At 46.6% G+C, this 23,120-nt stretch overlaps 1 protein-coding gene across 1 annotated transcript in view; it reads left to right on the plus strand.

Annotated features, from left to right (window-relative positions):
* The window catches only part of RALGPS1 (Ral GEF with PH domain and SH3 binding motif 1), a 261,882-nt gene that overhangs the window by 101,601 nt on the left and 137,161 nt on the right, over positions 1–23,120 (plus strand). The window contains exon 8 of the mRNA XM_019641574.1: positions 9,583–9,709. Coding sequence (XP_019497119.1) covers positions 9,583–9,709 — 127 coding nt within the window. The remainder of the gene's footprint in view (positions 1–9,582; positions 9,710–23,120) is intronic.

The following is a 23,120-nucleotide window of genomic DNA, read 5'->3' on the forward strand; positions in this document are numbered from 1 at the left end:
CAGTGTACGAAGGGATCTGAAACGGGAGAGGGTATGATCCGTTTACAGTTGCTTTTGATTTTTATATTTTAAATACTGTTGCTACTGCATGGAAAACAAATTGAGTGGGAAGTACTGGGGGGCCGAGTGTAGGAACGGGGCCTTCTTAGGAGGTTAGGGCAGAATCCAGGAGCGAGGTGATGTTGGCTGGGCTGGAGGAGGTGGCAGTGGGCATGGAGAAAAGTAGATTGCTAGGGAAGGCATTCTGAAGGTAGAGTTGGAAGCATGTGTGATGGGTGGGATGTTGGAGATGAGGAAAAGAGAGGAATGAAGAATGATGCCTAGGTTTGGGGCCTGAGCAACTAGGAAGATGGTGAGACCTGGTCCCAAGAGGGGACGTACTTACTCATGAGTGACCTGGGGTTATGGAATTCCTGGCGTATGAGTGAGTCACTCATTACAGCAGCTGCAGTCATGTGCTACCTCTCTCTCTCTCTCTCTCTCTCTCTCTCTCTCTCTCTCTCTCCACACACACACACACTCTGCTTGCTCTGTGCATGTGCCTATTATGATTTGTTCTTTCCTACTGAATTGATCCAGAGTGCTTGACTCATCTGCAACAGCAAAGTGAAAACTGAAGTTTCTGGCTGGGACGACTTCTCAGTCGATGGGATGGGTCAGGAGGCCTGGTCTGCACGGTGGGGATCTGGGAGAGGACCTTGCTGGGAACGGGGCTCTCACCCCCAGACACCTGGGGGTACATGGCCACTGAGCTGCAGTTTGGAGAATGGCTACTTTGCAAATAACCCTATGAAGGCAGATGCGTGTGTTTCGGATTTTGGAGTCTTTCATCCAGGAAGTGTCCCTAGCAGTCCCTCTCTAATGTTGTTGAGAAGGTGGTGACAGGCGTGGCTGCCCACTTCAGCCTTTCCTGAGCCTTGGCTCAGGGGATGAGAGGGTAAGGGGGTAAGGAGATGAGGAGCTGGAAGGCAGAGGAAACCAACATTTTCACCCTCCAGTTACTCCTTCCCCAGACATTCCTCAGTAGCCCTGCCTGCACTGCTTCTCAGAAGTTCCCAATCATGAATTCTGCTGACATTGCCACCCTCATCTTCCTTAGCATTGTCATAACATTGGACACTGTTCATCACCCTCTTCTTGAAAAATCCCTTTCCCGTGGCTTGGCTCCCTTCCTGCCACTCTGACAGCTGGCTCATCCCCCACTGCTTTTGTTCCTCCCACCCACTGGCTATAAGTGTGCTGGAGGATCTGACCCCCATTCCCACTCTCCCTACTCGTTTCCCATCCCTTGGGGATCTCACTGGCTTGGAGAACTCTAGCCATCACCCCTGTGCCTCAGTGGTGGCTGCCTCCTCCGCTCTCACCCCTGCTTCTCTCTGGAACCCGAGACCCAAGTTCCAGTGCTGCCCCACAGAGCCCTCTGCTCACAGCTCACAACTTGGCATGTCTGAAATCATGAATTTGGTTTCCAGAAGTAATAGTGAGTGCCAGAAGATTCTCTTAACAGACCCTGTTTTGACTTTGAGACAATATGGCCGACTGAGCTGGTGAGGAATAAGCCCTTCCCTCCCGACTGCCTGCTCCAAACACACAAAAATAAATAAATGCTGGATAAAATACAACCAAATTAAAAACCAGGAAGCAAAGCTGAGCTAGAAGTCAAGAAAGGGAAGTCACGATGTGCAAGAAATAAAGAGTCAGCCCAGTGAGCAGAGTTAAGAGAAACCAGTGTGTGCAGACCCAGCTGGTAGGGGCTGGGGTTCTAATGCCTGCGTGGGGAGGAGAGGCCCGGCTGCAGGCCCCGTGTACATGGGGGGCTGCAGTTCAGCTACCCGTAAAAATCAGAGAGCCACCAAGTGTCACCCCATCGGAAAATTTCTGTTCAGCCTGGGAGACCCCTAAGGGAACATGAATGGAAAAAGTCACCTATGAGAAACTGTCACCCCGGCCTGTATCTCAGGTGGCTGTGGGGTCTGAGTACCACATGACCTGAATTTCTGAATTGGCGTGGGGACCCCAGGCCAAGAAATGAGGGGCAGTGTCCCATGGAGGTTGAGTGTGGACTCTTGAACCAGATAGCAGCTCAACCTTGGACCTGCCTCTTATAGTAAGGATTAAATGAGTAACTATATGAAAAAATATTGAAAACAATGCTTGGCACATGCTAAGGGCTAGATAAGTATTAGCTGCTGCTCTGCTGCTGTTGTTGTTATTATTTTTCAACTCTTCTTGGCTGCTCTTAAATGGGCCAGCAGAGGCTGGCATCCCCTTAAGCCAGGCGCTTTTATATGACCTGATGCCATCACGTTCTAGCTGGTCTCCTTGCTTCCGGTCCTAACTTCCTAGTCCCTCCTCACACCACTGATGGAATGGTCACCCCAACACAGAGCTCCGGGGTTTTCACATCCCTGACGAAAGGCAGTTTGTAGCACTCTCCCACCCCCTGCTCACTTAGGGGTCTGTGCTCATCACTCTTTCAAAGTAGGGTGCTCTGACATGACCATTTTGAGGCCGCTCTTTTTTTTTTTTCTATCCTGCCACCTGTTGGCAGCTCAGCTTGGGCGCAGCTCACTGGCCCATGTGGGAATTGAACCGGCGACCCTGTTGCTCAGAGCTCACGCTCTTGAGCGAGCTCTTAAACCAACTGAGTCACTCGGCCGGCCTTGGGACCGCTCTTTTTAACTCATCATTTGAACTTCATTTCACCACTGCCAGTCTTAAAATAGTAATGTTTTTGTCAGCCCACTTTTAACCATCACTGGGATTTCTAACCCTGGACTTCAGTGATCCCTTGCAGCGGTTCTCAACCTTCCTAATGCCGCGACCCCTTAATACAGTTCCTCATGTTGTGGTGACCCCCAACCATAAAATGATTTTTGTTGCTACTCTGTAACTGTAATTTTGCTACTGTTATGAATCGTAATGTAGATATCTTTTTGTTTTCTGATGGTCTTAGGCGACTCCTGTGAAAGGGTCGTTCGACCCCCAAAGGAGTCGCGACCCACAGGTTGAGAACCGCTGCCTTAGGGTAAGGGGAGAGACTGATCTTGGATGAAGGAGGGGATCGGCATGGCTCGGGGGCATTTTTGAGAAAAACTTGTATTGGGGAAAGTGGCACTCATGGGTTGTGAGCGTCTTGCCGAGTGCAGAGGGCGTAGTAGAGGCATGTTGCCAGTGGCAGTAGATGCCAAAGGTTTCATACCTACTTCCTGACCCTAAAAACAAACCCTAAACCTTTGAGCTGTGGCCAGTGGGACATCTGCCACCACCGGCAACATAACCACCCAGTGCCCCAAGTCATGTGCGGAAGCTATGGTCAGAGGAACTTCCAGTTCACACAGGGCTACAATTAGTTCATTCTTTCCCCTTCCATTAGTATTCGCTGGTGATGCTTAGCTGCTTATGATTGGCACCTGTTCGCAAGTTGAGCTGAAGTATCCAAATAAGCAGTCAGAATAGTTATCACATGTCCACGGTACCCAAATGGCTACGTCAAAAACATGCTTTGTCAAATGGCGAATTTCCATCTCTCTCCTACCTTTCCAGTCTTTTCTAAAGCAACACTTGCCTACATTTCCGCTAAACTACGGCTCCTTTGAGCATCTCTATGTGTTCCTACCTCCAGGCCAGTGCTTAGGCATTCTTTGGCCTCTGGGGCCTCTCCAGTCTCATCTGTGCTGGTTGAGATCCTTTAGGACTCATTTCCGAGACTGCCTCTTCCTGAAGTCCCTCCTTCCCGTAATGGAGTTTGTTCTCCTTCTAGAGCCTTCCTGTAGTGTTCTTGACCCTTCCTTGCCTTAGCTCAACCAGGTTGAACAAATGGGGATGCACATTTGGTGCCTGACTCCTCACCCACCCAGACCAGCTCTGGACTCAGGATGGGCCCTTGGCAAGCTTACATTAAGGACCAGCCTGCACCTCCTGGTTCTACCCTGGGCTTTGTAGGACTGTCTCCTAGGGTTGCCATGGATATTCCCAGGGTGATAATCAGTGTCATTACATGACGCACAATTTGCCTTTCTATGGACAGGAATTATTTGCATTGTTACATTTTCTACAAGTTATCTGTACAGAGTTTAAAAGAGCCTTAGTCAAAGACAAATATGGACAGCTAGCCAGGGCACCTACTAAATTTCAAAGTCAGTTTGCCCTTATGCTACTTATGACAGTCTCCATTGCATCTAATATTTTACATTCATTAGATATATGACTTTATAGTTTCTTTTTCAGAAACTGATAGTTTGTATCTAAAGAGGTGCAAATTCCTTTTTTCAAGCGCCCTAGTTTCCATTCCTTACTCAGTATTCCATACTCAGTCTGTTGAATCCATTGGTCCATAGATTACCCACAGCACTAAAAATTCTTTCCATACCAACAGCAGACACTGGAATTGAAATAGAATTTTGAGCCAGTTTTACATATTTGAAGCAACAGGCTCTTTGTTGAAAAACATTTCCACGTATCAAGAAATGTTATTCTCTCAAGGCAAGGGGACAAGATACCAAAGTCCTCATAAAGAGGATTTGGAGGGACATTTTTTTCCCTCCATGGGTGTAGTTTCCAGACTTGAACTATTTACCAGAAGAGGGGGATTTCTCGTCATTAGTCCAAGTGCCACATACAGGCTCTCGGAGCACGATAAGGGAAGTCTCCAAAAGCCGCCCACTTCCTCAGGTATTTGACCAAGATGTGTGATCTTCCTGGCTTTTGACCCTGTGATTTGAGTCCTGTTAATCCCTTCATACCATGAAAATTATTTAAAATCAATATGCAGGGACTTGATTTTTACCTTGTAATTTTTGTTCACTTTGCATATGAGGTTATAGCCCCTTTCTCAACCCTAATGCTGTCTATTTTTGCTTTTTGCCTTGTTTGTAGAGGTTTTACCTGTGCTATTGATATTTTATAAAAATTAGTTCTTGGGTTTCGTTTTCATTTCTATAGGTTTTGTGCTTAGTTTTATAGTTTTATTTTGTTTTTTTAACATCAATTTCTAATTTTATCTATTAGTTTCTTATTTTCCCCCCACCGTTTTCCTAGGTTCTTGAGTTGAATGTCTAGTTCATTTATAGTCTTACTTGTTTAATTATAAAAGAGTTAAAAACCATGAGTTTCCTTCGCAGCCCAGTTTTGGCCTCATCACATAGTTTAACATATAGTGTTCTCATTATTTGTGGTTTGTAAATAGTCCATAACCGTGGCTTTTTTCCCCTTTTACTCAAGAATTATTGGAGTGTTCAAAATTTTCCAAGGAATTGGATTTTTAAGTTATCATCATTAGTTTTCTCATTCGTTTATTCAACAAATATTCAGGCAGTGTTTCCTCGGTGTCAGGGGCCATAGCAGATGCAGGGGATAGTAGAGTGAATACAGCCAACATGGCCGCTGCCTGGATGGGTACATCATTAGCTGAGTGAGACACAAAGTAACTGCACAATTAATTACAGTCGTAATAAATATTATGGGAGAAAATCTCAGGGTGCCCCAGGCTTCTAGATGTTACTACAAGTGAAGTTGCCTGTTGTATTTAGTGAGCTTTCCCTCAACCCCTTTTCCTGAGCATGAATGCTTTTAGTATCTGTTTGACTCAAGTAGGCAAATCATTTATTTTCTTGTACACATTTCTGATGGTTTTTGCCTCAGGCTTCCTGTAAACTCTAAAATCTAAAGGACCTTCAATTCATACGAGGTTTTCAGTTTATGGCTTTATTTGTAATAAAAGTTTAAAACGTGTATAAGTAAGTGCTGTTATTTTTTGAGTAAACAAACCCTATGTTTAAAAAATTAAATCTTAAAAGAATTTTTTCAGCATAATGCATGCACGTTAATTTGGAAAATCACTACATACCGAAAGGCTTAGTGAAACAGTGAACTCTCATCACTCTCTCTCCAGACCCCATCCATTCCCTAGAGGCAGCCACTTAGCAAGCTCTCCTGGTAGTTTCTGCCACATTTCCACTAATGTGCTTTAGCTACAATTTCTTGATCCATTCACTTTAGACAGTACTTGGTGACTTCTTTGTAAGGTAGATGTTGGTTTAGTTTTCCTGAACCACCTCGCCTCATTCTTCAAACCCACGTTACAATGGTTAAATCACTTTCGTTAAATGAGTATTCAGTGTTTTAATTATTAGAATGTCTAAATATGGTTCTCTGTAGTCAAGTAGTAAACTATTAATAACATGTCCTTTCTGGAATACTTTTTGTTTCCCTGGAATTTCTAATTCCTTGTTTTAAAAAAAATTCTTTAGCTACCATCTATCTACCAGATAACACACACACACACTTGACCCTTGAACAACGTGGGTTTGAACTGCGCAGGTCCACTTATATGTGGATTTTTAAAAGTTGACCAATGCAGTTCAATTTCAATTGACTGCCCTTAAGCTTCCTGTGTAGCTCAATTGACCCATGGAGTTCAAACCTGCATTGTTCAAGGGTCAACTGTGGTGTGTGTGTGTGTGTGTGTGTGTGTGTGTGTGTGTGTGTATATATATAAATATTTTGTATATGTTATGTAATATTTTTTATATATTATACATTATGTTATATGTTTAATATATTTTAAATATATAACATTTACTAGATTTTATGTAATATACGTATAAAATCTTAAATTTATTTTATTCTTATTTTTTATTATATGTAATAAATATATCTTTCTCTCTAACAAACGTGTGGTCCTATCAGATTTTCTGTGGAGCATTCTCTTTGGACACATCTCTGCCGGGTTGATAGGATGTGGACCAGGCATTTTTAAGGCCTGATGTTCCTCTGTATCCCAGGACCTCCCTTTACTGCCCCTGGATTGGATCTGCTGTTTCCTGTGTCCCATATCTTCCTGTACTTGGTTTGTTCCTTCATTTTGCTAGAGGAAGTTCTCAAGTAGTTTTCAAAACCATGATTGGGAAATGGTTTTTTCATGTCTTCGTGCATCCTATACATTATCATTGAGAAATCCGGTGTGACCCTGAATTTCATTTGTGGACACAGAATGGAGCAGATGAGTGACTTTAACCAGATCCAGCGCTTCTGAATGTGTGTGTGTGTGCGCGCGCGCGTGTGCGTGTAAGGGGGTCGGAGATAGGTAGGGAGTATGTGTATGGAGGCAAGGTTAACAGAGGCAGGTATGACCTGGAGGAACTTAGTTTTGAATTTAGGAAGCATGCAACGTGGCCATCTTTGGTTGTCCCACCCTGTCAGAGAACCCCAATTGTTGGTTTGAGGTCAAATCTGCAGAACAGTTTCCAGGGGCATCCCTCAGGGCTCTAACCTCATATTGACCTGGTCGTAGCCATGTGTCAGGACACAGATGACATGCTGCTCCCCTCTGTGGCGCCATACACAGAGGCACTCGGCAGGCGAGGCAGATAGGCTGGCGTGGCAGGGGACATGGGCCATCCCCTAGCTGGGTCCAGAAAACCGGTGGTGTGAGCACTGGGCATCTGTGGTGTGAGTGCATGGCTGAGCTGCCAGAGTGCGAGGACAACACAGGGACTTGGCTGCTGGGTGATCACGGGTGATTGCCAGGGAATTCAGTGGGCTTCAGACCGGACCTCCTGGCCCAGGATGTGAGGATCCCGCTCAACTTTACCGTGGGGCAGTTCACAACTAGAGTATCTTGTTCTCATCTGGATATATATGGCTTATTGAGTGTGTTTCTCATCCTTAAATGTTCATTTCAAATGCTTCTGTATCGCTTTCCTTGACACTTCACTCGTGCATAATTTACTTATTATTTGTCTGGGCTCTTGGTCTCTATTTACTTACTCACCACATTGCTATAATATACATCTCTCTCCCCTATTGAATGGAGTTCTCCAAGGATACCCAGACAGGTCACCGAATCCTGTGATTATGAACCTGAAATTGAGGCAATAGTCTTGGCTCCATCTTTGTCACTGGGCCTTGTAAAGATGAGATGAGTTGTATATTACAGTGCTTTACAACCAGCAAATGGGAGATGGGGCTATTTCCTGTCCATTTGTTAATGTGATGAATAACAGTTTCAAATTAGCAAGCCAGTGAAGCAGCCATTATCCCTCCCATCTGTGTAGCATCCCCACCCTAATATGTTCTGAATTTCTCAACAGGAAATAAAGGCTTGCTATTCTCTAATTTCTTAAGCACTGGAAACTTTCTTTTAGCTTATTCTTGTCCCTCTCCTTGAAGTCCTTAAACTTTCACTGCTCAGCTGGGCCGTCACACAGTTGCATCCTCAGTGACTGCAGAGTCTGAGGCTCAAGGAACTGGGCAGCCCCTGCCCATGGCAGCCCAGGCTCCCGGATGCACCAGGCTTGGCCTGAGCCTGGGATTTGCAAACCCAGGTCTTGGGCACTGCACTGCATTTGTACTAAAGTGTAACCCAAAGGGGTACTGGTGCCGTTCACTTCTCTCTGCTGTACGATGGGGCTGTGAACACTGGCCTACCTCAGTCTGATGGATGTGGCAGGCATGCTGTTCTTGTACAGACAACATTCTTGGTATTGGGATCTCAAAAGTAAACTTGAGCAAGGATGCTCCAGGCTTAGGGTCCCTCTCCGTTTATACTCCTGGACTCAGCCCTTGATCTAAAATCCCAGAGGCACCGGGTCCTGGAAGCTGAACTTGGCAGGGCTCCCGACATCAGTCACGTGCTGTGCCTCTCTGAGGGACGCTCTCTCAGATCCTCTTTTCAAGCCTGGCCTCCCGGCCCAGACTCCTTTCCTCAAAGCCATTTTATTAAGGAGCCTTGTTGCTATTTCCTGGCACTGGCCTTGACCTGGTCCTGCCACAGCATGAGTCCTTAGCATCAAGTCTGGAGAACCAACCAGGATTCGGGTTTCTATTCCTTTCTTCCAAGAAGCCATCTCTTCCCTGGTGACCAGCTTGCATGCCAGAGATCTCAGTCATAAAGGACCTCGCTTCTCTAATCTCTGTGCTGTGGGTACCTGCTCCTCCTGTATTTGCTTAACTGAGTCATCCCTTAGATGACTGCCTATGGGAATTTTGGCTTCTTTCGATTAAAATACCGCAACCAGTATAAATATGACACAGCCATAGACTAGGGAATCTGGAGGAGATAGCCTAGGATGGTGAGATGACCTGGCTGCGTGCACAGCACACACAGGTGAATTGTGTGAAATTTCCTGGGGCCTTCAGCAATGGCAGAGATGTGGAGGAGAAAGCAAGTAGCTAGCTGTGGACTCAGGGGAAGCAGCTGATGTAGCTGTGAATTACCCTGAAACACTGAGCAATTTGCTTTCCTCTCTGAGCTCCTTGCTTGTGTAGGATCTAATAGCACCATGGAGGCAGGTGCTGTGCAGGGGATCCTGGCATCATTTAGAACAATGGACTAGGTAGCTTCAGAGGGTACCTTCCAAGTGTGAGGCTCTATGAAAAAGTGACAGAGCAAGGTCATAAACCTTCCACCTCTGCATGAAACAGCCTCTTAATGTCTTCAGTGGTGCCCAGGATTTGGCACACCATAGACATGCCGTTAGGATACTTCCTTTTAGTCTTTGCCCACGCTTCCCCTTTCTTTTTAGCTGCTTCTGGTTGATTTCTCTCTCTCTCATACTCTATATTTTCTTCTCACTCCAGCTTTTGAATCGAAAAGACAAGACCACCTTTGAGAAATTGGACTACCTGATGTCTAAAGAAGATAATTACAAGCGGACTCGGGAGTATATCCGAAGCCTGAAGATGGTTCCCAGTATCCCCTATCTAGGTAGGAGCCTGAATTGGCATATTATTTTTGAAGAAACCTGCTCAGCGTCAAATAAGATGTTTGTCCAGTTTCTAGTTGAGGAAATTCCAGGAAGTGGCCTGGGCCATGGATAGAGGTAATTGGTTGGCTCCTTGGATTGAAACAGCTGTTGATGCTTCTCAAGGATGGGGACCTTGATGGGGGCCTTGAAACAAGGGTTATTCTGCTTTTTCTACAAGTGACCGATGAATCCCAAGCCTCGCCCACCTGCAGCCCAGAAGGGTCTCAGACTCTTACTTGTCCATCCACATCCTCCCAAACTGGGGGAAGTCAGGCCCAAACCCTGTGTTTTGGTTCTCTGGGCATTATTAATATAGATTGGCCCAACAAAATTATAATAACTATTATTGATTTTTCTGATTAGAAACTCATACATGTTTGTTGTAAGGAATTAAGAAGAGAAGAAAATTACTATCATATGTTATCCCATCTAGAGAGAATCAATCCTATTTTGCCTCATATCCTTTCATTCATTTGGATGCATTTAAATATATATGTTTATTCCATTGTCATTATTTAATGCTATTACCTACCTTTCTACACTATAACTCGGTCCCATGAGATAGATTTGTCAAACTCGAATCTACTCTCTAATATTGACAATTAAGCTGTCTTTACATTTTTGCTAGTAAAATTTGCAGTGAACATCTTTGTTGCAAAAACTTCCTGCATATAGTTATGATTATTACCTTATAATAAATTCCTTGAAGTGTGATTATTGGGTTAAAATGTAAGCAAAATTTTATGCCTTTCATGTATATCTTTAAAATGTTCTCCATAGAGATTGTGACAACTTATACTTTCATTGGAAGGGGATAAAATTACCTATTTTCTCCATGTGCACACATGCTTTGTATTTTCATGGGCTTTTTTTTCTTATATTTTCTCTTTGCCAATTTGATAGGTGAAAAATGCTTTTGTTGTTTGGATTTCAGGGTTATGCTAATTTTATGAAAAAAATATTGCTACTCTTTTTATGATCAAAATAGTATTACTAACCGGGGTAATTAAGGTTTTATAGAAGTAACCTCTAATGTTTTCAGGGATCTAGTGCAATTTTTTTGAGATACATTTTTGACAACTTAAATTTCTTCCATAAACATTGCTTATTTAGATTTTCTAAGTCTCTTAAAGCCAATTTGGAAAATTTATTTTTAGTAGAAAATTGTCCATTTGATCTAAGCTTTCAAAATTATTAGCATAGTTTTTTCCTCATTTAATTTTTTTGACCATAGAGTTTTTATATGGTATTCTCTTATAAACTTTAACCTCCTGTGTATGGTTATATTTACTTTGTATTCCTAATAGTTTGTATTTTTCTTTTTCTTTAATTTGTTTTCCCAGAATTATGTCTGTTGGTTTTTCCAAAGAATTAGACTTTGTTTATCAGTCACATTGTCTTCTTTCTAACTTACTGTATTCCATCAATCTAGGATGTGTGTTTTTTTCTCTGCATTTTAACAACTCTGATATTTGGATACATCTTTTAGTTAATGGTGACAAAGCATTGTGACATTGTTTAATTGGCAGCAGTTTTTCTTAGTGGTACATAAAATAATGGTGAATCTCATATTACAATAGATGACATCCTAAATTTGATGAAATACAGAGTTTCCACCTTTGTCTTTTATAATTCATTTCTCCTGCCTTCCTTAAGTTGTTTTGTTATTTCTATTAACTACTTCAGTTGAATTATTGGTTCATTTTTATGTATATTATTCTTTCCACTTTACTTTGGAAAACAGTTAAGGGTATACATTTTTCTCTTATTGCTGATTTTGTTATAGCCTCCAGTTTTGATTATGGTGTTCGCACTGATGTTCTTTTTGGAATTGGGGAAGGGAACAGTGTTGGGGAATTGGGGAAGGGAAAATTGTGTTTTTCCAGGACCCATCAGCTCCAAGTCAAGTTGTTGTCCTTCAACCTTACTTGTGTAGGGCACAGCTCAGCTCCAAGTCTAGTTGCCGCTTTCAATCTAGTTGCGGCGGGGCGTAGGGGGAGCGCACTCACCATCCCATGCGGGAGTTGAACCAGCAACCTTGTTGTTAAGAGCGCATGCTCTCACAAGCTGAGCCATTTGGCTGCCCGTTGGCAGCTCAGCGGCAGCTCAGCTTGGGCCCATGTGGGAATCGAACCTGCGACCCTGTTGCTCAGAGCTTGTGCTCTAACCGACTGAGCCATCTGGCTGGCCCGTGATATTCTTTAAGTGTTCTGTAATTATAGTTTCAATTTTTCTTTTATACAAGTATTATTTAAGTTAGTGTTTCTTTTAATTTTCAAGGGCTTGGTTTTTTTTAATGGCTTTATTGAGTTATAATTCATTGTATCATCCATTTAAAGTGTACATTTCAGTGGTTTCTAGTACATTCATCAACAAAATTGAGGACATTTGCATCTCCCCATAGAGCAGCGGTTCTCAACCTGTGGGTCACGACCCCTTTGGGGATCGAACGACCCTTTCACAGGGGTCGCCTAAGACCATCGGAAAACAAAAAGATACTTACATTACAATTCATATCAGTAGCAAAATTACAGTTATAGAGTAGCAACAAAAACCATTTTATGGTTGGGGGTCACCACAACATGAGGAACTGTATGAAGGGGTCGTGGCATTAGGTAGGCTGAGAACCGCTGCCCTAGAAGAACCCCACACCTTAGCAGTCATTCCCCTTGTTGTCTCCCCACCCCGCTCCCCACTTACCCATCCTCAGCCCCAGACAGCCATCTGTTGACTTTCTGTCTCTATAGATTTGCTTATTTTGGACATTTCATCTAAATGGGATTGTGCAGTTTGTGGTCTTTTGAGTGGCTTTATTCCCTTAGCATCATGTTTTCAAGGTACATCCATGTTAGAGCATGATCAGTACTTCATTCTGTCTTATTCCCAAATAATACCCCATTGTATGGATGCACCACATTTTATTTACCCATTCATCATTTGATGGACATAGGAATTGGTTTCACTTTTTGGCTATTATGCGTAACACTGTTATGAATGGTTTTAGTTTTTAAAGACATAGTCTTTTCTCTAAGTTTTTTACATTGGTTTAGAATTTGTGACATACATGCTTTCAGGGTTTTTAAAAATGTTTGTGATTTGCCTTGTGGTTTAACATAAGATCAGTGTTTGTAAATGTTTCCTGGCTGCAAGAAAAGGTGTAATCTCTCAAATTGCTCTCATAGTTACATTATAATACTCAGGTTATTACTTTTTTTTTAAGATTTTTATTGGGAAATTGGGGGAGGGGAACAGCATTGGGGAGTCGGGGAAGGGGAACAGACAAGTTGCTGTCCTTTTGTTCTTCAGTCTAGTTGTGGAGGACATCGCTTCACTGGCCCATGTTGGTATTATCATTGCGCTCTTCCTGGGTGAGGCAGATCGGTCGCCCGTCTCTGGATGGCCGCTCACGGCGGCTCTTGGCAGCTCATGCCAGCTGCTGGGCCACTCACGCTGGCTGCCAGCTACACACGACAGCTTATGGCAGCCCACTGCAGCAGGGGCTGCAGCCTACGCCGTCGCCAGCGACTCACGGCAGCCCAGCTCCAGATCAAGCTGTTGTTTACCATCTTAGCTGTAGAGGGCGCAGCGTCACTGGCCCTCATGTAGGATCCAAACTGGGGCCCTGCTGCTCAGAGCTGGCATCCCAAACCAACTCCTAACCAACGCACCACTCGGCCGGCCCTCAGGTTGTTACTTTTTGACTGCTTGGTCTACCAAAGACAGGAGTGTATGTTAGACCCCCTGCATTTCTAAGAGCCTGCCCTCCATTGTTTAGAACATAGAGGTTTATAACAGTTGTTGATTCATTGTGACATGTCCCCTACAAAATGTCTTGATTCCATTTATTATTTGCTTTTACCTCTTTGTCTGATATCAAGTCTGTGAAATCTGTTTTATTTTCCCTTGCATTCATTTTATAAATCTTTGACTCTATTTTGGATTTTAATATTTTAAATTGCTCTGTTTTATGCATGATCCTTGAAAACAGCATTTCGTTGGACCCAACATGAGAGACCTTGCCTTGTAGAAGGGGAGTAAAAGTATTTCGCATTTGTTTAGTCTGAAGCCATATTATTGAATTGAATATCATCTTGTACTTTCTTTTTTCATGTTTTCTTATCCTTTCCTTGCTCTCTCCTGATGACTTGCTGTAAACTGCAGTGTCTTTCTACGTGGTGACTGGCAAAGCCCCATCTCAGGTGTGTTGATGGGCACAGCTCCCAAGCCCATTCCCACTTTGCCCAAAGCTAATCAGCTGAGGGATGAGACGATGGTATCAGGGTGAGGGTAGCCTAGTGCGGCCCACTGGTTCCAGCAGCCGGTGCTCCCGGGTCGTTAAGGATGGGCTCTTCTCCCTCATCAGAGTGATCGCGAGAGCTGCCGTGTATTGTCTGCCCTCTCTGGGCCCAGCTGGCACTCTGCTAGGCATTTTAGTGCATTATCACAGTGAATGCTCACAGTAGCCTGGTGAATAAGCAGGCACTGAGAGGTTGCCTGGGGTCACATCCCTGGGAAGTGCCAGGCAGAGCCAGGACTTCGCCCAGATGGTCTGGCTTTAGGCCCTGAGCTCCGGACACTGCCCTCTCCTGACTCCCCACCTCCACTGTCCAGGTCATTATTTTCCTACTCCTCCCTTGCAGTTGCCACCTGTACGTCTTCTGCCATTTATGACTTGTGGATGGCCTCCATCAGGCACTGTATGAAGTGGGGTGAATTGTGACACGCTCTGTTCTTGGACCACAAAGCCGTGCTGTCTTAGGTTTCTGAAGGCATTTGTTCATGGGTCTCAGCCAAGGGCAAACTGGACCAATACCACCTTCCCTTGCTAAACTGTGCCCCTTGTCATCTAACCAAGCATATGCACCCCAGCTTCCTCCACTACAGATGAGTCCTGTCCTCAGGCCCCTGGCCTGAGGCCCCTGTGTGTCACGACGAAAGCTCTCATTAGGCTGCAGGGCAGAGCTGCACTCACAGTGGGTAAGTAGTCTGTGCCAGCCCTGGGACCCCTTGCCACTGACTTTCTGGACCCATGCAACGCTCCTTGTCCTTGATCGCCTCACCTCAGCTGCCTCTTCCTGGCAGGTGCCTCCTGAGAGACTCCACGTTAGGCCTGGGTTCTCCTGCAAGGCCCTCCAGCTTAACTGCCGCGCTGCCGTCCCTTCAGCCTGCAGTGGTTTCCTGTCCTCTTAGGCCAGTTGGACTGCATGCTCATACTTGCGTCAGAATGACTCCTGATGTGTTCAAGTCCGGGGGAAAGAACAGGAGGTGACTCCAGCGTCCTTTCTGTTTTCAGGACAGTATGTGAAGGTTTACCATGGGGGCGCCAAAGTTTCATTAAAAAGAGCGAAGCATGCTCCCATTCTGAGGCTCCCCGGGGCCATCCATCCTGAGGGCAGCTCGGGGCCCTACCTGCACGTCTGCTTGCCAGGGACAGACACTGCCCAAATCCAGGTGGCGGTTTCAGTGCTGGATTCCTCTCGAAAACCCAACATGTTTCGATTTGTTTATCTAAAGAGGAATTGACATAATTCCTGGAAAGTACAGTATGGGATAAAATGTCTGAAACCCTTTTTTTCCCCTTGGTAAAGTCCTCACTGTAGGTGTGGAAAAGGAATCACGCTTCGGGAGCGATGTTAGGTCAGTCCCTGATATTGCCAGCTGCTTTGTTAGTTCCACGAATGCTGTGTTAGCAGTTATTTGCCTCCGTAGCAAGTATGGGTTTTATTTTTATAATAGTTCTTTTAAACCTCTGTGGGCGGTTCTGTGCTAACTGGTTTCCTGAGACTAGTCACGTGTGTGTCTCTTACTCCATGGAAAGATACCCTTACGTAGTACTAGCAATTGTTATTAACCGTGAGGGTGTGTATTCCAACCCATTTCAATGCAGATTTTATGTATTGAACACTTTAGTGCACTGAGTTTCTGGTGAAATATAATTTAAAAAACACTGAGGGAAAAACCACATTTTAAAAATAAGAGTCTTTGTATCCAAAACTTTCAATTACTTCAAAGTATAAAAATAGTGGTAGGAAGTAGTCAGGTAAATTATTTGTGGCTTAATTTTATCTGATGGCAATTCCCTGTAAATATGTAGTTCCGATTTAAATGACAAAAAGTAGGCAGAGAGCTGTGAAGAATGGCTGTGCCATATATTTCTAAATACCTTTATCGACTTAGAGAGTATTTGGGTCTCACTACCTGTAATTGTCTCCAGGAAATAGCTAAATAAAATTAGGAGTGCAATGGATTTTAAAATGTTTAGAGCTGATTCTGAAAGTATAGGTGGTAATGTGGGAAATTGCAACCTCTCAAGGAACAAAAATCAGGCCTCTGACAGCTCTGAATAGTCAGAGGACAATAGACGTTCTTAGTGAGTTTACCCAGACTCCTAAAATATGAAGTGAATTTCTAGAACCCAGGCTGTTCCTTTAAATAAGCAAACCCTTCCATTTTTAAAAAGTAAGACTTTATTTTCAAAGATGGGTTCTGAAGTTTAAAGTAAAGGCTAGTAGTTTCTGAGTGAAAAATAAACAGACCTAAGCTGTTGGATATCTGAAAGGATTTTCAAAAAGAAGTGGTCATTGGTCACAAAGAAGTGTTTACACGGATGCCTCAAAGCCCCCAGAATAGCAAGGTGAGTGAGGGGCTCATACTCTGAGCCTGAGGGTGGCATGTGCCAGGCCGTCTCCATGGTGGGGGTGTCCCCACTGCTGGTCATCAGATGACCAGTGGGCACTTCCGTCAGGCGATGGACTCACCAGACACCATTTTTGCTCTGGTGGAGCTCACAGCCCAGATCTGATCATGGGCATTGAACAAGAAACCAAAAGTGAGCTGAGCACTGTGAGGGGAAAGGCAAAGAAGCAAATAAAGGGGGACCCAACCCGGTCTGGGGCACCAGAGAAGGTTTTCTGGAGGGAAGCCCTAAGGGATGAATAAGCGGGGTGAAGGGTGGGAGGTGAGCGTGCCAGACAAAGACAGCAGCTTGTGCAAGAACCCTCAAGTGGGGAAAAACATGTTTGTTGGAAAAACTGGCTGGAGAGTAGAGAATGAGGGGGAGGCTATCATGAGAAGCAGCTGGAGTGGAAGGGCGGGGTGAGATCGCCTGGGGCCTAGACACTGGGAGTGGGAGCTCAGGCTCTGACCCCCCAACCCCCCAGCCCCCACTCCAAGAGCAGTCAGGAACCAGGGAGGGTTTTAAGCAAGGGCATGGCCAATTGGATACATCCTTTGCCTACTGCATGTGAATGACTTTGAGGAGGTCAGGCTGGGGAGGGAAGACCAGGTAGGGGAACCATGCAGAAAGAAGCTGTGGTGTGTCACTGTATTTCAGAAATTGCTAGAGGGGGAGGGAAAGCCCTTAAAAACAGTTCACTTTAGAGCAAAGCCTTGGAAAGACATAAAACAGCTGTCAGTGAGCATGTCCCTTATACCTGATGGAGACACACGGCATTTCCCTGTACTTGGCCTTGGAGAATCAGTGTGTGCCTTTGAGCGGTGGCCCCCTGAAAGCACAGTTGCTCCCTGATCAGCCTGCAGGAGGCGGGAGGGATGGAGCTGATGGATGCGGGCAGCACTTCCGCTTCCCAGAACGCGGGTTACAGTGGCTGTGTCTCTTTGGTGGGGCCACCACTACCCCAGGACCAAGTCTGATGGCTCCGAGTCAGGGTTACCACAATATTGTCCCGCTGTCCCCAAGTTTGCCAGCATTAAGGGTAATCCTTTCCTTTAAGGCTCAACTGAAAAATTCCATTCCACATGCAGGACATCCAGCCTTTTTTTTCTCAGTTCCCCCACTCCACGTGTTTCCAAGGATCCCCAAGGAATACTCATTTGTTCCACAGCTCCATCCTGGTGGCTGCCTGGCCCCAGACCTCTGGCCCCTCCCCCCAGTCATCGCCTGCCTTTCCTAACCAGTCTCTCCAGCTGGACCTATGTGGAACCAGGTTCCCCCTTCCTCAGCTGGGGCAGCACAGCTTAGTGATGGATAAGGGGATGTCAGTGCCACGAAGAAAAGCTTAAGCCTGCGTTTTGGAATGCCTGCTCTGGAGCCCATGGGCCCTGCCCTTTCTCCTCTTTGCCCGATGCTGCAGGGGCGACCAGTTGCCCTCCCTCCCCTGGCTCGGGAGAGCCTTTTATCAAGTTTCCCCTTCCCCAAAACGAGGCCCCCTCCCTCTCTGGATCCCAGCAAGCAGGGAAAAGCTGCCCTCTTACTCATCTCAAATGTGCTTCTCAGTCAGCAGACTAATCACAAAGGCATATACCCCCATCCCAGAGGAGGAAACCTTTCCCATTATTTTATAGCGTTGTCAGCTACATGGCATCTTCAACTGCTCCCTTCCACAAGAGAACTTTGCCTTTACTTTTTCAACCTTAGGATTTGTTACTTTAAACTTTATATTCCTCTGGGACTTCACAGTCTTGCTCAATTTTTACAAAAAGCCAGTGGATGTTACTAAAATCCCCATTTTGTGGATGAAAAAAGCCACAATTTGACTTATGACTTACCCAATGTCATATGCCAGGCGGATATACCAAGTTTAACTCAAGGTCTCATGCTCTGGCTGGGGTCCCACCCAGCTCTAACTTATGCATCCATCCTCCATTTAATATCTCTGTCGCCATGGAGAGAAACAGTGTGGGCGGAAAACATGGTGGGGAGGGCTTTGTTTCCTGCATGCTTTGCTGCCCAGAGCTGAGCACCTTGTCACATGTGTCCCTTCTGGGGCACACAGAGGACCTGCAGTCAGCTTTTCTCTGGGTCAGAAAGTTTTGTCTGATCCGCTAAAAGGAGGTGAGAATAGAAGCCCATGTTGTGCAGGAGAACGTGTTTTCCTAGCAGGAAGTCTGCGCACTCCGCAGGATGCCTGGTCCTCTCTGACCTTTAGTCTTTGGATTTCTAATTAGAAGCTAATAACAGTAATGGCAACAACTCATGGTAATTCTTTCACCTCGGCACAGGCATAGCACCGAGCACTTGACCGGCACTATCTCATTTAATGCTCCCAACGCTGCTTCCTCTGAGGGAGGCACTATTTTTTATTTATTTCACAGGTGCAGAAGCTCAACAAGACTCAGGCTAAGGAAGTGGTGAGAGCAGTGCTCAAACCCAGACCTGGCCCCAGTGTCCAACCGTCAATCCCAGAATGTGCCAGGGGTTCCCTCTAACAGGCCTTTGCCCTCTGGGGAAGCCAGGAGAGTGGGCTACGAGGAATGTCTCCAGGGACTCTCCTGTGTGGAACAGGGGCGTAAGATGGAGACCAAGGGCCCGCCCAGGCTCAGCCAGCCCTACAGAAGAAAAGGGTCAGGGGTAGAGGAAAGACTAGTGAGTTTCTCCATCCTCAAGAAGAACCTGGGGCCTTTGGGACGCCTGGCACTGTTTCGGAGAGGAGAGCTAAGACAATGCTCTGAGCATCTGAAAGATTTCATGTGGAAGATAGCTTGTGAGATGGCGCCCATGGTTCCTGCCCCTTTTGTATTCATGTTCTTGTGTAATCCCTTTCCTTTGCGCGTGGGCTGAGCAAATAGAATATGACAGAAATAATGGGACGTCGCTTCCGAGATTGGATTGTAAAAAGACTGTGCTTTCTATGTTGGGTGCTTGCTCCCTCTTTCTCTCTCTTGGATCACAACCTGGGGGAATCCTGCTGCCATGCGCTTGGCAGTCCTGTGGAGAGGCCCAGTGTGGTCAGGGATCGGACCTGCCAACAGCCTGTGAGTGAGCTTGAAAGCAGACCCTCCCTAAGTGGGTGGAGCCTTCAGATGAGCCTGCAACCCAGCCAACAGCCTGACAACATTGCTGAGACACCTTGAGCCAGAGGCACCCAGCTGAGATACACTCCAATTCCTGACCTGCTGAACTGCAAAATATTTATTGTTGTAGGCTGCTAAGTTTGGGGGCAATCTGTCACACAGCAGGGGATAACTAGTACATTGCAATCTATCACTACCCCACCTTTATTACTCTATTGCCCCATCTCTATTGGGACAAACCAGCTGTAAAACTCAGCACACAGAAGACTCTGAGATTGACCTGCAGGGCAGAAGGAAGTGCTAGGTTCCTCTGAGAAGCTAATTTTGAGGGGAGGAAATCCTGTAGGACCGAGGATGTGGTTGCTACTTTGAGAGGTGATGAACTCTTACAGCTCTCTGAGGAAGGAAGGTGCGGAGAAGGGCCTGACCGTCACCCTCTGAAAGGCTGCGGTGCCCTGAGCAAGTGTATGCCAGCCTTACAGTGTCGTGTGTCCGGACCTTCAGACATCCCGGAATGCCTGCTCAGGGGAGACAAGGCCGCCCGGGGAGGCTGTGCCCAGCAGTGGCATTTAGCACCCATTCTTTCTCTTAAAACCTTTTTAAATTACAGAAGTAACATGTTGCTTGTTGTAAACCTCATTCACACTGAAAAAATGTCTCTAAAGTAAAAAGCGAAATCACTTCCTCCTCTCCTACACCCCAGAGGCAGCCACTGTTAACAGCTGGTGTGTATCTTTCCAGAAATCTCCATCTACATAATGAATATATGTCCCCGGGGGTGTGTGCGAATGATGCTGTGCTTTTTTGACCAAAATGGGAACATTTTACAGGTATTGTTTTGCACCTTACTTCTTGTTCTGCTTACAGTGTCGTAGATACTCAGTGACGCAAAAACAGAACTCCTTCACTCTCCCCAGTGGCTCCCTGGTACCCCAAACGTGTGGGTGATTGTCGGGGGTGCCTGGATGTGTGCGGATGTGTTTAGCCATGCCCTAGCTGATAAACATTTAGGCTGTTTCTCCTTTCTGCCGTTGAAGATCAGCAGTGGAGAACATCCTCATACCTGTGCCTTTGCTCATTAGAGTGTTTCTGAGACACTGGGTGCTAGCAGTGGAATTGCTGGGACAGAGCAGTTGGCGCCTGTGTTTTCTGATAGCGACTCTGGAGTACCCGCGGGGAAGCTGCAGTTACACTTCCAGCAAGAGTGTGAGCGCGCCGGTCTCCTCCCTCTAACCAGCACTGGCTATTACCAGCCATTTTTATTTAAGATAAAATGAAAGTGGAAAGATGGCATCTTGTTGTAACACACTTCTCTACCCACTGATTTTTTGTGCTCTTGGCAGAGAAGCTGCTTTTCTACTTCAAACATGCGCCCCCTGGACTCTCCTGGGCCTGGGGCAGGCAGCCAGGCCTTCAGGCCTCCCACCCAACTGCTCAGCCACCCTCTGCTCCTGCTTCTGCATCGAATTTCGTGTTTGTCCTTAATCCCTGGCCCTGGGTCCCGACCCAGCTCTGCACTGCCCTAATCGATGAGGAAATGCTGCCTGGCCGTCGCTTCCCGTGGAGAGCAGGGACAGAAACCCATTCCCCGGGCACACTTGCTTGGGGCTCGGTCAGCATTTCGGGTTCCAAGGAGGCTATGTGCTTCTTCTAGTTCTTTTCCTTTTCTGCGATGACTAGGGTGCCGGCTTCTGTCATCACATAGCCCTGGAAGGGAGTCCTAATCCTGTCCCCTCTGTGGTAGCTGCCCTTCCAGGCTCTGGGTCACCCCCAGCTGTGCTAAGTGTCAGGGCAAATGTGGGAGCTCTCTTCAGTCGTGAGATGCCCCTCAGCCTCAGGAGGATTCATATGCTGAAGCAGGAGGAAGGGAGCACCCCTAGACCAGCCCTTGGAGCCATATTTACCATGACCATCAGCGGATGAGCAGGGGACGAGACAGCCACATGGCCCGCCACCCTGGAGGTCCTGTGTGTGGAAGTGCTTTGGGAAGGCTGCACAGATGGGAGGAATTATCTCTGCCTGCATGTGTGGGCTGAACTGGCCCAGGATGCCCCAGGTCAGGAGAGACGGGAACACTTGAATGTCATGGTGACGTTACGTCCACTAGTGGTGAATCCCAGACTAGGGCTTGCTCAGGCCTGAAGGCATGGAGATGGGAGATGAGCCGCCACATCAGGGACCCAGTTACCAGACGATGGGGACCAGGACTTGTACCTGATAGAACTGGTGCACAAGGTGACAGCCACAAATGGGACACTATGAGTGCCAAAGCGTGGGGCCGAGTCTGTAGGTTGTAGGACAGGTGGCTCTCTTGTCTTACAAAAGGAAGGGAGAAAGGCAGGGCCCAGCAGCTTTCGCCTGGCCAAGGGCTGTAAGCCCCAAGGAGCTGTGAAATATGTTCCATCATTGCCCTCTGTTCTGCGCCCTGCCCGCTGCTCTGAAATAAATTGGGCAAACGTCCCTGAACTGGTGTTCTGACATCTGGGGACCTACTTACTGTTCATCCAGCTGTGTCTGCACAGCCAGCCTGGCCAGCTGCCTCACATACCCGCTCTGTGGGCAGGAGGCTCCACGCCGCCACAGTTCTTAGACATAGTATGGAGTGGTGATGGGGGGAGAGGAGCCCTAGTCGTTTCATTTCATCCCTGGGGACAGTGATCTAATGCTGCAAAGGCAGGAGCTCAAATCCTGAGTGTCCCAGGCTGTATGTTTTTGGTCAAGTCACTTACATCTCTGAGCCTCAATTTCTGTTGTGTCGAAGCAGGGGGGAGTGGGGGGGGTAATTGTAGAACCCACCTCACGGGGTTGTTGGGAGTGTTTAAAGAGACATACACGGTACCCGGTACATGGAAAGCATCCCACAGATGGTAGATGGTGTGAGTGTTATCCAGAGCAAATGCTGCCAGGAAGACGCCCCGTGGTGGGGACCTTGTTGCTCCCGTATCCACAGAGACTGTTGAGAAACTTGGTGTATCCAGCAAGGGCAGGAAGAGGCCCCCTCTGGGCACAACCAGGTGTCGGGTTGAGTGACCCGGCTGGGCCTGCTTTCTGGGGTGGGGCTGGGGAATAGAACCCGGCCTAATGAGTAGTGGCACGGAATCCATCTAGCTGGCAAAACATGGTCCCTGGAGGGGATGGGGACCAACAACAGCTGAGTTTAGTCTAGACACTTTTTGAATACAGACCCAGCCTGTGACCCCTCCTTTTCTGGGAACCTGGGAACTCCCCCACTTCTCCCACAGATCTGAACTCCAGCAGCAGTGTTCCTTCCACCTGCCTCCCTCTGAGGCAGAGCTGATAGGATTGAGGTGGACTCCCACCCCCAGGGGCCAGTCGGAGTTAGCGTTGGAATGGAGAGGGGCTTGTAAGCCCCCTGGCACTCAGACCAGGAGGACATGTGAGCTCAGGAGTTCATGCCAGGAACAGCAGATGGACAGAGAGAAACAGAGAAAGAGACCCTGCAAGCAAGGGAAGAGGAAAAGGAAAGGGAGGGGGCTGCGAAGGCTGCTGCCTGGCCTCTTGAAGGCTTTCCAGGCAGTTTCTGGTTCCTGGCCCTCGTGAGGCGCAGCTGCGTCCCTGCTCATGGACCCCGGGAGGCACCTCGTGTCCTTATGTAAC

Source organism: Hipposideros armiger, unplaced genomic scaffold (genome assembly GCF_001890085.2).
Source record: "Hipposideros armiger isolate ML-2016 unplaced genomic scaffold, ASM189008v1 scaffold_3, whole genome shotgun sequence".
NCBI classification, from domain to species: domain Eukaryota; kingdom Metazoa; phylum Chordata; class Mammalia; order Chiroptera; family Hipposideridae; genus Hipposideros; species Hipposideros armiger.